Here is a 12,382-nt window from a genome sequence, read left to right on the forward strand (position 1 = left end):
CAATTATAAGAGTCGTCGCAACACATATTTCCAGGATAATAATCTTTGACAATAATTTCGTCAAGATGTCAGAAGAGATTTCCGTGAAGCCTCCTTATGAGGTGATCAACTTATCGACTTTACCGAATTTGAACATCCAACAACTGACAATGTTTAAACAACAATTGGACAAGGAGCTCGAAGTTTTTCAAGATTCATTGCATACTTTAAAGATCGCACAAAGTAGATTTCAAGAATCGGGTTCTTGTCTCGAAAAAATGACGTTAGCTGCTGAAGGTGAGTCATGCAAATTTCACTTTTTAAAGTACATATGGTTTTACAGTTTCTGATAAGATTTCTTGGTGAGGTTAGGAAATATAATAACTAAATGCATGGATGTACTTTATAAAAATAAAATAATGTTTTGAAAGTGATATGATACGATTGGAAATTTCTTTGTACTAATATAATTTAATTTCTATATAAAGAAACCTCGTACTTTCTTTAGCTCTTTGTTTTTTCTTGTTGTAAATTTGTATTGAAAATATAAGAGTTATAATATTTTAGCAATTTCATATCATTTATTAAACATGTTTGCTATATATTTTATGTGGATTTACAGGCAACGAAATACTAGTACCTTTGACAGGTTCTATGTATGTGACTGGAAAACTGGCAGAAGTGAATAATGTGATTGTAGATGTTGGTACTGGTTATTACGCTAAAAAGGATATTAACGATGCAAAGGACTATTTTAAAAGAAAAGTAGATTATGTGACGGAGCAAATGGAAAAGATTCAGCAGGTTGGAATTGAAAGAACAAAATTGAGAGACGCAACAATGGATATTATAGATGCAAAGATTCAACCTCATTGGGAAAAAGATCATGGATTAGGAAAGTGATAAATTTAAATGGACGATTTTATTTCATATATATCTCATCATAAATAATTCGTTATTGTTTGCATCTATTTAGAAATCTTTATTGAATCCAATGGCTTTGAAATATTACATATGAATGCAATTGATTTCATGTACAATAGTAATAAGATGATTTTACTTAGTGCAATCAAGGCGTACTTATTTTGTAATATCACCCGGTCATATTTCATTTATTTGATTTCATCTATTTAATAAATCAATACAATGAATTTTTGTACAGAAATATGTGTTTATATATTTATTACGATTATGTCTTTATAGAAATGTGTGATATATATTTACTTGTTAGAGTAAATTAGAATATATTCTTTATTAAGCAGATTTTTTTGTAACTAATAATTGCCTTTACATAAAGTCAAGATATTAGTCATTTAATATTAAATGTTATTAAAAAACTTTATTAATTACTAAATTAATTGCAGAATTTTTTGTGTTACAAATAAGAGAAATATGCTAAAGGAGATTTGGGTTAGTATTGAAAATCAAAATAACGAAGGTGAATTATTTATTCATATTTCATTGAAATAAAATGTCATTTATATAAACAATAACAGTGTTTACCTATAAACATGACAGGACATAGTGTTAGCTATAATATTACAGAGGAGGTATCAAAATTATCGTCGGAATAGAAAACAGGCAGTACAATATTTTTTCAAATAAATTGTTGATAGTTTGGCGCGATAGTTTCATTCTATTACATAACAACATGACATTATTTATTGGATTATAAATTCGCCCGAAGGGCAGATGCAGATCGCATACACATAGATAATTCACTAAATTTTTATTTATCCTATTTACACGAATAACATACGCTCGGTATTTATTTCAACAAAAGATTCTTCTCAGATTTTATTCCAGTTAATAATTTCAAAATTTTACAAACGATTTACTCCCTCCTTCTCGATACAATCATGCGCGTAAAATGTATTGCGGACTTATTGATGTTATCTCAGGCTGCATAGCAATAGTGTAGTTATGGCAGTGATGTAAAAGTATTCTACAGGTTTCTTGGCCGCGTTACCTATAACAAAAAAGGTATATATATGTAAAATTAAAAGATCAAAATTTATTTTTTTTTCTAGAAATAGATAAAAACTGAAAAATATTTACATCTATTTTATTTTTATATAAAATATATATTATATTTTTATGGGATATATAAATTCTTTTATAATATTTTTTAAAATTTGATTATATGAGAGTATCTACTTTATAGAAAAACATGGAAAATCATGGGAATTCTCAGGAATTTCTTTTGTATATGGAAAAATCAGGAAATAATATTAGTGTATGTATGTTAATATATATTCTACAATTATAAATATTATATATTCTAATTTTTATTTTGAAAATGTATCAACGTAGAAGATGAGCAGGCGTGTGGGATTGTGGGACTTTGTGAAAACAATCAGATAATTTATTTCATATAACGTAATTTATTACATATTATTCTTGCAATTAATTTTTTTTGTTGCAATTATCGTATATTATATTTCATGCAATTCCATTTGAATATATTTGAAGCTAGCGTCTCACTTTGTAGAAACTCATTAATTGAGTTGAGAGTTTTGGCTTCATTGTTAAAAGTTCCAGAATTCTTGATAGATTGAACAAATAGTAGTATTAAAAAAATGACCTGGGGAAAAAATCGAAACACACAGAGACGTCAGGTTTACGCTGCATTTTATTTTGTCCTTCGACGATTTTTTTTAGCATTCTTGCCAGATTTTAAGCGCTTTAGAGTGTTACAATAGTTTTACAAAAAGTTTTATATGTAAAAATTATTAAAATATTATATTAGATAATTATATAAATTAGATTGCCCGAGACGCTGAATGTAAATGAGATTTCATGTTATACCGTCTTGATTTAATTTGTTTAATAAATATTTTAATAATTTTTACGCATGCCTAGAACTTTTTTCAGAAAGTATAAGTGATTGCAGGACGACATAAAAAAATACTACGAAATCTCATTTAAAGTTGATAGAACAATCGTAATATGAGTAGCGTCTCATTTCAATACACAAACTGTACGTTTGGTATCCCGACCAATTTAATTTGTTTAATAAATATTTTAATAATATTTACACATAGAATCTTCTTTCGAAATTAAAAGTGATTATAGATTGACACGAAATCTCATTAAAGTTGATAGAACTATCGAAATAAATCAGTATCTCATATCGTTATTTATATGATTGGTGTTTTGGATGATCTAATTTGTGTAATAATAAAATATTCTAATAATTTTTATGTATAGAAATCTTTCTCTGAAAATTAAAAGTGATTACAAAATAACACGAAACCTTATTAATCCCATTTAAACTTAAACTATCAAAATGACCAACGTTTAATTTGGCAATTTGTTTAATTAACATTCTAATAATTTTCATGTTTATTAATCATTTTTAATATTTTTTTGTAACATTCTTAAGCGCTTAAAATCTGGCAAAAAACGTTTAAAAAATCATTGGCAGATAAAATAAGACAGCATGAATTTAGGATTTCAGTTTAGCTTGAATATTTTTTTTATTTAATAGCTAGAACTTTCAACAATTAGTGAATTTCGACGGAGTGAGACGCCAGTTTCACGCACATCAGTCAAACAAATTATGCGTTTAAAATATATTATAATTGTATACGTATACATATATTTTTTTTGTTTATATATTCAATGTCTTAACATAATATTGAATATCAAGTATATATACGCATATTCTTTATAATTTTTAATGATAAAGAAATGAAAATTTTATGCAAGTAAAAAATGGTTTATTTATGAAAGTCATTCAGTTTTTTAGTACATAATTTACAAATCTAGCACTTGAAACTTAAGAGGATCTGTACTTTTCCTTTGTACGAATGAAAAACATAAGACAATATGTAATAAAAAAATTTATTTTAAAGAAAGTTGTATTAAAAAGTCTTGAAAATATCTTTTTTACTTGGAATTTTGAACAAAAATACCTGGAAAATCAGAGAAATTTCAGGAAATTTTTTACAAGGTTTGAGTAGACATCCTGTTATATATTTATTAGAACATAAGATAAATGAAAAGATAAACCACACTTATATACACCTACCAGTGTAGGAAGATTCTCGTGTTCCAAGTACAGAAGCCAATCTTGGACGTTCTTCTTTCAGAAATACATCAGCCTTTTTTTGATACAGATGAAAGACGTTAGCGTGACAAATGATGTGTAATCTGCTGTTACTGAAATTATCTTGCATTGTTTCGAAATCCAATCCAGCAATCGTCATCTGTTGTTGATTGTCGCCTACTTTGTTTGTGATATTCATGATAAAACTTGAATTTACCTGCAATAAAAAATATATATTAGAGTTTAAAGATATCTTGTTTCTCTCTCTCTCTCTCATCATTCCTTAGCTTCTTTTATTTTGATTTTATAAATAAATATAAACGCATATAATGTAATAGGTTTTATATTATTCTTTATGTGTATAAAATAGCACATAAGGTATTGCAAATAGATTAATCATATAATTGTTGATTTCCATTCACTCGTCAATTATTAGCTCGACGATGTTATGCACTACTTGTAACTTTCTTCGAGCATAATAGATGAGGTCATGATGATTTACGAGTCTCTGAAATTAATTAGTTTTATGCGATAGACATCGAACTTTTTACAATATAATTACTGTGTCAGTTAAGCTATTTATTTATTGCAAGTAAATTAAGAATTATATATTTTTAGACAAAATCTATGTCTCTCGTAAATGGCCCAGTTTTATTACTATATAAAATTAAATCGTTTAGATAATGACGCTATTTCAATGACATTCACAGTTTTGCTGATTACTCATTAAGAGCGGTCCTCTAAAGAATTAATTAACCGGGAAAACGCAAATCGTAAATTAGAGTAAGTAGGCAGGACGATGATTACAGCTTGCGGAAGAACAGAATGCGACTAGAGATACCAGTTCATTCTTAACTGCTTCCTGCCACTCGTTTACGCGATAACGCGTCTTTTTCAGCAACCGTAAACGATTTGATTTGCGATGCATACAGCTATAATGTTTATGATGATGTTTATCGGATTCTTAAGATACTCGTAAAGCGTCTCAAATTACCGGTCTGCTATATCGAAGTGAGAGTTCCGGATTAAATAAGGTTTATCCAGTGCATGTCGACACTGATTGGAAGACGATCCGCGCGAGAAGAAAAAGACTGTTTATTATTTCCTGTATTGTCTCGTATATATTTGCACGTGTAAGGGCAGCGTTTTACAGACGAATGCGATTTTACTAATTTTCTCAGTCCCCGATGCCATCGTAAACTGATGTCGCGTTTCCTATCATTTCCGTGAAACGTGGTTTCCTCGCATCTCTCTCATGCGTCTCTCAAGCTACATTCACGCACGAAAACACGTGCTGTTTTGCCTTTGAAGCCTCCAGGCTGACAAGCTAGGCTCGTCGCGAAGATTGTCCACGACGTTACACTTAACGCTTAATGCAGTCGATCACGTATAAGCAATTTCCTTTAATGGGAAGGTAGAATCCTCCCATTGCTTTCTGAGAGCGATTAAATTTTTACATGCACGCGAAGTAAAAAAAAAGAAAAGAAAAGAAACTGTTTAGCTTCTTAGCCGTTGGCATTTTATATATATATATATATATATATATATATATATACAATGATATGTATGTTTTAATTTAAATTATAATTCATATACATCATTTTTTGAAAAAAAAATGTTGCTTAAGTAGATCCAGTTTTACAATCCACTACAAATTAGATGCTAAATAATAATGAATACAAACGGAAAAGTGATTAAGAAATTTTTCTTATTATTAAGAAAATTCTTTTTAATTAGAAAATGATTTATATATTTTGAAAGAAAAGTTTTACTTTTCTTGATAAATTAACACAACAACTTTCGAATGTAGTACTTATTTCTAGATAATCATTATAAAGAAAGAAATTAAATTAGCGTTAATAAATGAAGAAACTTATTATCTCTTTACTAGAGTATACGTGATTGATTAATATTACGAGACATTTTGTGTATACATAATATCATAAGTACATAAAAGATTATATCTTGGCATCAACTTATATTCTATTCTAATTATTAAAGGTAATGCATCTCTTTAATGGAGAAAAGAATGTGGAAAAGTGACATATACAATATAAAATTCTATTTCATAAATAATGTATAGTAAAAATATAAATTTGCTTCATGATGATTATTTGACAGTAATTAAAACTGTAATGGAAAGCAATGATAAAATGTTTGAATTAATAAAATGTTTTTTTCTTTGATGATATCGTTCATGACAATTCTACATTATATATTTGTATAAATTTAATTTTTCTCCTCATTATTATATAATATGTTTTTATAAAAAATAATTGAACGGAAAATTGGAATCTTCTAAATGGTTATTTGAAGAGAGTTTCAGACAACAAAGCTATCTTAATACAAAATATGTTTATACGCTATACAGGAAATATAAAAATATGTGACAGGTATTAAGGATGTTTCATGTTAGAACGGCGTTTGTAAACGCGATGCTAGAGCCAGTAGAATAAGCAAGTTGGAATCAGACGTTGGAAGAACTTTTCAAGCGACGGCGTTGTCATCAGTGACGATGACAAGCATAGAAAGAAACAAAAGACCACAAAGTAAAATATCAAGTGGACAAAATAATAGCATACTTTAAAATCATTATTATCAACTGTTACATTCATTTGAATGACCTATTGGATGGAGTTAATAAACATGAAGCAGTGTTTCTCAATTTGAGGCTTACCGAAGAGCTTATCGTAAATAATCGAAATGAATTCAATTTTCCCTTTTTACTGCAGATTTAATTTATATATATATATATATATATATATATATATATAGTTATATTTATATATTACATATGTCACATATGATATAATTAAATATAATTTATTATTACCATTTACTCTTTAGAAATGACAATAATTATTTATTTGTTGTCCATTTATTAATTAAAAATTTAATTATTTTTGGTGAAAATATTTGTTTAGCAAGTTATATCAAATGACTTAATTGTTCGGTGATTACATATATTCAGGAACGGGAAATAAGTCATATATTCAGAAACGAGAAATAGGTAGGAAATTAATTTTACAAATTAACATTTATGTAATTTGTCATGAAACAAAGAACGAGTATAATATAAAAAAATCTTCTGACACTTTTCATATTTCATTGACCTACCGGTATTCCATTGACAGTCCACGTTACGTTAGCCGGAGGATTTCCCGATGGTACAGTACAGTTTCCACGTACAGTGTCACCGACTGCATATCGCGTTTTCTCGACCAGCAGCTGGGGATCGCCATCTGGCAAACCTGAAATCCAAAATATCTTATAGTAACTATTGAATGCGATCACTGATCGAATATGGTTTTTGTCGCAAGTAACGGACACAGTCTCGGCTATTGTTACGTCTGGTTCCTTCGCTTCTTACTGATTATAAAAACAGTCTTGGTATCACGAAAGCGCCGCGATAGTTTGACCAGGTTCATTGTTCGCGATATCAAAAAGCATATCACGGAGAAATTGCGAATGGCACTTCTTGCGCTATTTCATGATCTTGACATGGCGAGCAATGTAGCGGAAATCTTTGCAAGATATATCATGTATCAGTTTGATTATTCATATAGTTATGGCTAATATATTCATTGATAAATACTATATAACTTATTTACTGAATCTTAACGTAACTTTAATATCAGTGTGCACTGACAATTTATAAATCACATTAAAATATGTCATACAAATATTATTATTTTCTACTGCGTAGAATAATATTTATTTCTATATTGATAAAATATTTTTTAATCGCTTTTTTCATATGTATAAATATACATTATACATATATTACGCACTCTATACATATATCTTGTCGAAGTGAAAGTCATTATAACGTCCGCAAAAGGTGATCGATCTTTCCTCGCCAGTACGCAGCCACGGTGGCAATCCGGTAAACTGTCAAGGAATTGTCTCACTTCTCTACAACAATTTCCGACTCGGGCCGCTCCTTTCTCGCGATCTTCTCCGTGAGTAGTCTCAAGGACACGACCGAGGAATATTACCATTTGCAACGTATGGAACGGGATAATCGCCGCCGGCCTCGTGAGAACCGGGAAATAGGAACAAGAGACGGAATACCCGTTGATTGTTCCTTAGTAATGAAAAACGCACGGGAGGGAAATACAATACGAGATTCGAATTCTCGATCCACACACACACACACACACACACACACACACACACACACACAGTATCAAACTTTTACGAGTGATCCGTGATCAGAAAGAAGAGGCAATCACTTCGTCTCTTCAAAGGGAGATCGCTACCGTGTTTGTGGCGTCGTTAGGTCGACGCACGACGATGGTGCAACAACGGTAGTAAAGGGAACGGTGGGAACAAGACCTTCTCTTATTCGATCTTCTTCCTTTCCACGGTCGCCGTCGTCTCCGTCCTTTCTATGGTCTTCTTCTTCTTTTCTCTTCTCGCCTAACTGCGTTTTAATTGGGCGCGATTACGGTGACAATACTAGTCACCGTGTAGAATAATCAACGACGATAATGAAAGACGTTCGCGCAAAAGATGCGCCGAGAGGAGAGACAGAAAGAGCGCATACGGCAGTGCACGAGAAGAATAGTCGTGGGTAAAAGCGGCCAAAAAAAGAAAGTTTAACGGGTCACGACCGAATCCGCGATTCATCACAGACCCTCACATAATCCCCCCTCGCAACCCCGTTTATTCCTTGTTCCCCTTCCTCCGCTAGCTGCCGTTAGCTGTCCTCGAACGAGATGATGAAATGTTTTTATTGAATTTTAACAATGCATTCCCCGCCACACAGCTCGTGTGGAATAGGTGTCACTTATATGAAGGACGCCACAAAAAGTCCTGTCTCACAGCAGATTGGTCGCAGCAATTATCTGCGTTACAAACGAGAATTATACGAAACGATCGTGCGCGCCCCGCCGAAACAACATTTAGCCGATAGAATAGTAGTTATAAATTAACGATATCCATTTAACGCTTTGATGGCGTTAAATGGCGCAATTAGTGGCGGCTGTCACGCTTTTTCAGCTCGAACGTATCAGAAGATAGGATGGGCGCAGAATTCAATAAGCATCGCCAATCGAAAAGTTCTGTCTTGCAGACAGGTTTATTGCGTGCTGTTATCAAGGCTAATAACGTCAGCTTTTTGTCGTCTCGTAAGCACCTGCTAAAAAGCTATCTGTAATATTATAGTTTCCTCTGTGAGTACTAGTACATAATTGATAATAGGCATAAACTATATCTTATTCATAATTTTTTATAAAATAAGAAGCTGTTTTTCTTGAATGCTATACTTTTTTAAAGTCAATAAATAGAGTGATAAGATTTGAAATTTACTAATCTCATTATTGGCTATAAATTTTATAAAATTAAAAATTTATAAACAATAAAAATTTTTAGATACATACTATATAGATTGCTATTACTATATATTAATAAAATTATTAATTAAATATAATTATAAATTTTATAAAACATAAGGCCAATATGAAACCACTAAATATTGATTTAATAAGTAAACAACGTGAATATTGATTCGATAAATAAACGTTGCGAATGAGTTTGAATAAAAATATTATTGTATTATTTGCTATTACATCTTTTTAAAGTAAAAAACGATTATATGTTTGTGTATATAAACGCATTACAAAATTGCAAAAAGCTCGTTGCAAAAAGTACACGTACAAACCACTGAGAGAAGTATATCCGAGTTTAATTTGTTTATGTTGTGCAACGCAAAATGAAAATTCGATATTGTGAGATGTATTCATTCACTTGTTGTAGATCATATGTGTGTGTGAAAACATATATAAAATTTAAAAAATTAAAAATCTATTTTAAATTATATTTTTACTCGCGATGTTTCAGTAAAATTTTATTTAATATTTTTAGCCATTGGTTTCTTTTAGATTAACAAATATATATATATATATATATATGTATATAAATTTGAAGAAATTTGCAATTTTATTTTATATATATATATATAAAATAAAATTACAAATTTTTATTTAAATTTCTCTTATATATAATACGTTCTACCAAATTTAAATTTTTTGTTTTTTTATCATATATATCTATGTTTATCTATGTATATTTATGTTTACTTAGTCATACATTGGACACACACATGTCATGTAATTTTTATTTAGATACATCAAATACGTTTTTTTCAATATACTTACTTGCTACGTGCAAAAAACTATGAACCGTTAGGGTAGTAAACGAAGGGGAATCTCCGGAGACTTCGCAACGATATTTGCCAGAATGATTGGGTTGTACATCCTTCAGGACCACTTGATGTGCATCGCTTTGATTTATCTGAAAGGTAGTGTGTTCACATATATTACTCATGATGACAAGAATATATTCATAAATTATGAAATATGTATATTCATGACAACACTAATACTAAATATGCAATAATCAACAAAATCCTGCAATCATAAAGTTTAAATTATTAAGGATGTAGTATGCAAAATATTATTATAAATATGTATGTTTTATATAATATACTTTATAATTATAAAATGATGTTAAATCGGAACGTTTCAAATCATACGTTTTAGTTATTTACTTTAATTCTCTCATTCGAGAGAATATATTTGATTTATTACCATTAACAAATTTATTATTTTTACCATTTAATATTACCATTTATTGTGGTACTTACACATTCATTGCTTTACTTCATCAAACATGACCAAATATATGAATAAAAGTATATGATGATTTTATAATAATTATTTTAAAAAAGTTATATATACAGTATTATATTAATATTATTTTGTAAATTTATTTACATAAATAAATACACACACACACACACACACACATATACACACACACGTACACACGTTTTTCTACAATTATTGTTTAAAAATAAATGTCGGTAACCTTTTTTAAAGCTTCCAAAAAATTTTAAAGGACTTAAAAATCATATTATATATGTTTTCTACTTTCTCTAGAATGTATAGCTCTAAGAAGATAAATTACATAATTACACAAGTCATTCTCATAATATTGTTCGTAATATTTCATCGTTACACCGATATTGCTATTATAAAGATGACGTTCTTTGTGGTGATATTTCATCGCGGCAAAATTATTATATATATATATATATATATATATATATATATGCTATTAAAAAAATATCAAGATCAATAACTCTCTTTTCTGAATACTTTCACGCGAGGGAGCATAAAAAAAGAGCGAGCTATTTTCGAACGGATAAATTACATATTTTATTCTGCTATAAATGACCGTCAATGACACTACCAGTGGACCTACTGAATTTTGAGTTAATTTAGTATTGACCGCAGAATTGACTGAGTGCACAGAACTGGCGAGTGCCATTTATTGCAAATCGATCGCACTTACTCGTCCTCACGCGTTCGCTCGTCCGCGACAAACAATATCTCGCAACAGGGATTAATTGTATATTGCCGGTGGCAGCGTATAAATCACACAATTAATTTTGCTGCGGTTTAGTTCGTGTTTGTGTCACCGACACGCTCATATTACGCATAAACGACGATATCGTTGCGAAAGAAGATACAACTGAGCTGCAAAGATATCTTTAAAGCTTTTGCGGAGGAATCATGTATTATTTTGGAAGAAAGGGCAGAAAATGTCCATATTATCATAATTTGATTATGTTCCTATATTGTTAGTTGATAAACAAATGATAATTTAGATAAATTGTATACACAAATTTATTTAAATAATTTAGATACAAAAAGCCGTGATGACAATGTTCATTAATAATTATTTTGAATGTGCACTTGCGCAAAAAACAAAGAATATTTTCATTATCATAAAAAAATTTTTTTTCTTCTTCATAAGAAAATTATCTTAAGCGTCTCTTGAATGAGGGAATTTCCCTCGACATTTACAATTAATAATTATGATTAATGATTATCTAGTAATAATTACATATAGAGTACTCAAGCTCTTATTAAAATAAAAAATAAAATAAAGAAAATTTTGCTGATCTGATGTATTGTTCTTTTAATAGTAAAATATATTTTCTGCATATGTGTATTTTATTTAGAATGTTAAATACCTCTTATGATATTCATATATCTTTGTATTATTTTTATGCATCTTTTGTGAAACTATATTTGGTTCCGACGTATACGGTATTCAACATATTTTATAAATAATAGCTTACTATTGTTTATATATTGTAACCTTGCCAACAGCGCGCTGAGACTCGAGGGAACAGGCAGTGGTGTAAGGTGTGAGTTGTATTGTGTGTCATTACTGTTTGAGACGTGATCGCGATAAGTACAGAGAGACGTCAAACGCAATTATTCTTTAGCAATTAACAATTATGAACCCGCACAATTAATCCATCTCGATTAATAACTC

At 29.8% G+C, this 12,382-nt stretch overlaps 2 protein-coding genes across 4 annotated transcripts in view; one reads left to right on the forward strand and one right to left on the reverse strand.

The window, feature by feature from the left end:
- Pfdn5 (prefoldin 5) lies at positions 1–1,142 on the forward strand. Its single transcript, XM_072893010.1, has 2 exons — positions 1–276; positions 602–1,142. The coding sequence occupies exons 1-2, from the start codon at positions 66–68 to the stop codon at positions 880–882; spliced, it is 492 nt and encodes a 163-aa protein (XP_072749111.1). The 5' UTR covers positions 1–65; the 3' UTR covers positions 883–1,142.
- A 263-nt stretch (positions 1,143–1,405) lies between these two features.
- Positions 1,406–12,382, reverse strand: part of LOC140666134 (uncharacterized) — a 59,227-nt gene continuing 48,250 nt past the window's right edge. Inside the window, exons 3-6 of one of the 3 annotated variants that reach the window (XM_072893003.1) lie at positions 10,192–10,327; positions 7,148–7,281; positions 4,013–4,247; positions 1,406–1,948 (exon numbers count right to left, since the gene is read on the reverse strand). In XM_072893003.1, the coding sequence (XP_072749104.1) occupies positions 1,872–1,948; positions 4,013–4,247; positions 7,148–7,281; positions 10,192–10,327 (582 nt within the window). In that variant the 3' untranslated portion in view covers positions 1,406–1,871. The remainder of the gene's footprint in view (positions 1,949–4,012; positions 4,248–7,147; positions 7,282–10,191; positions 10,328–12,382) is intronic. The other 2 variants (XM_072893004.1, XM_072893005.1) reach the window with 2 other exon arrangements.

Source organism: Anoplolepis gracilipes, chromosome 5 (genome assembly GCF_047496725.1).
Source record: "Anoplolepis gracilipes chromosome 5, ASM4749672v1, whole genome shotgun sequence".
Taxonomy (NCBI): domain Eukaryota; kingdom Metazoa; phylum Arthropoda; class Insecta; order Hymenoptera; family Formicidae; genus Anoplolepis; species Anoplolepis gracilipes.

Excerpts from the sequence above, each read along its gene's own strand:
- Pfdn5 (XM_072893010.1), top strand. The coding sequence starts at position 66 with ATGTCAGAAGAGATTTCCGTGAAGCCTCCTTATGAGGTGATCAACTTA. Across the intron at positions 277-601 it reads AATGACGTTAGCTGCTGAAG|GCAACGAAATACTAGTACCT; the intron begins GTGAGTCATGCA and ends GTGGATTTACAG.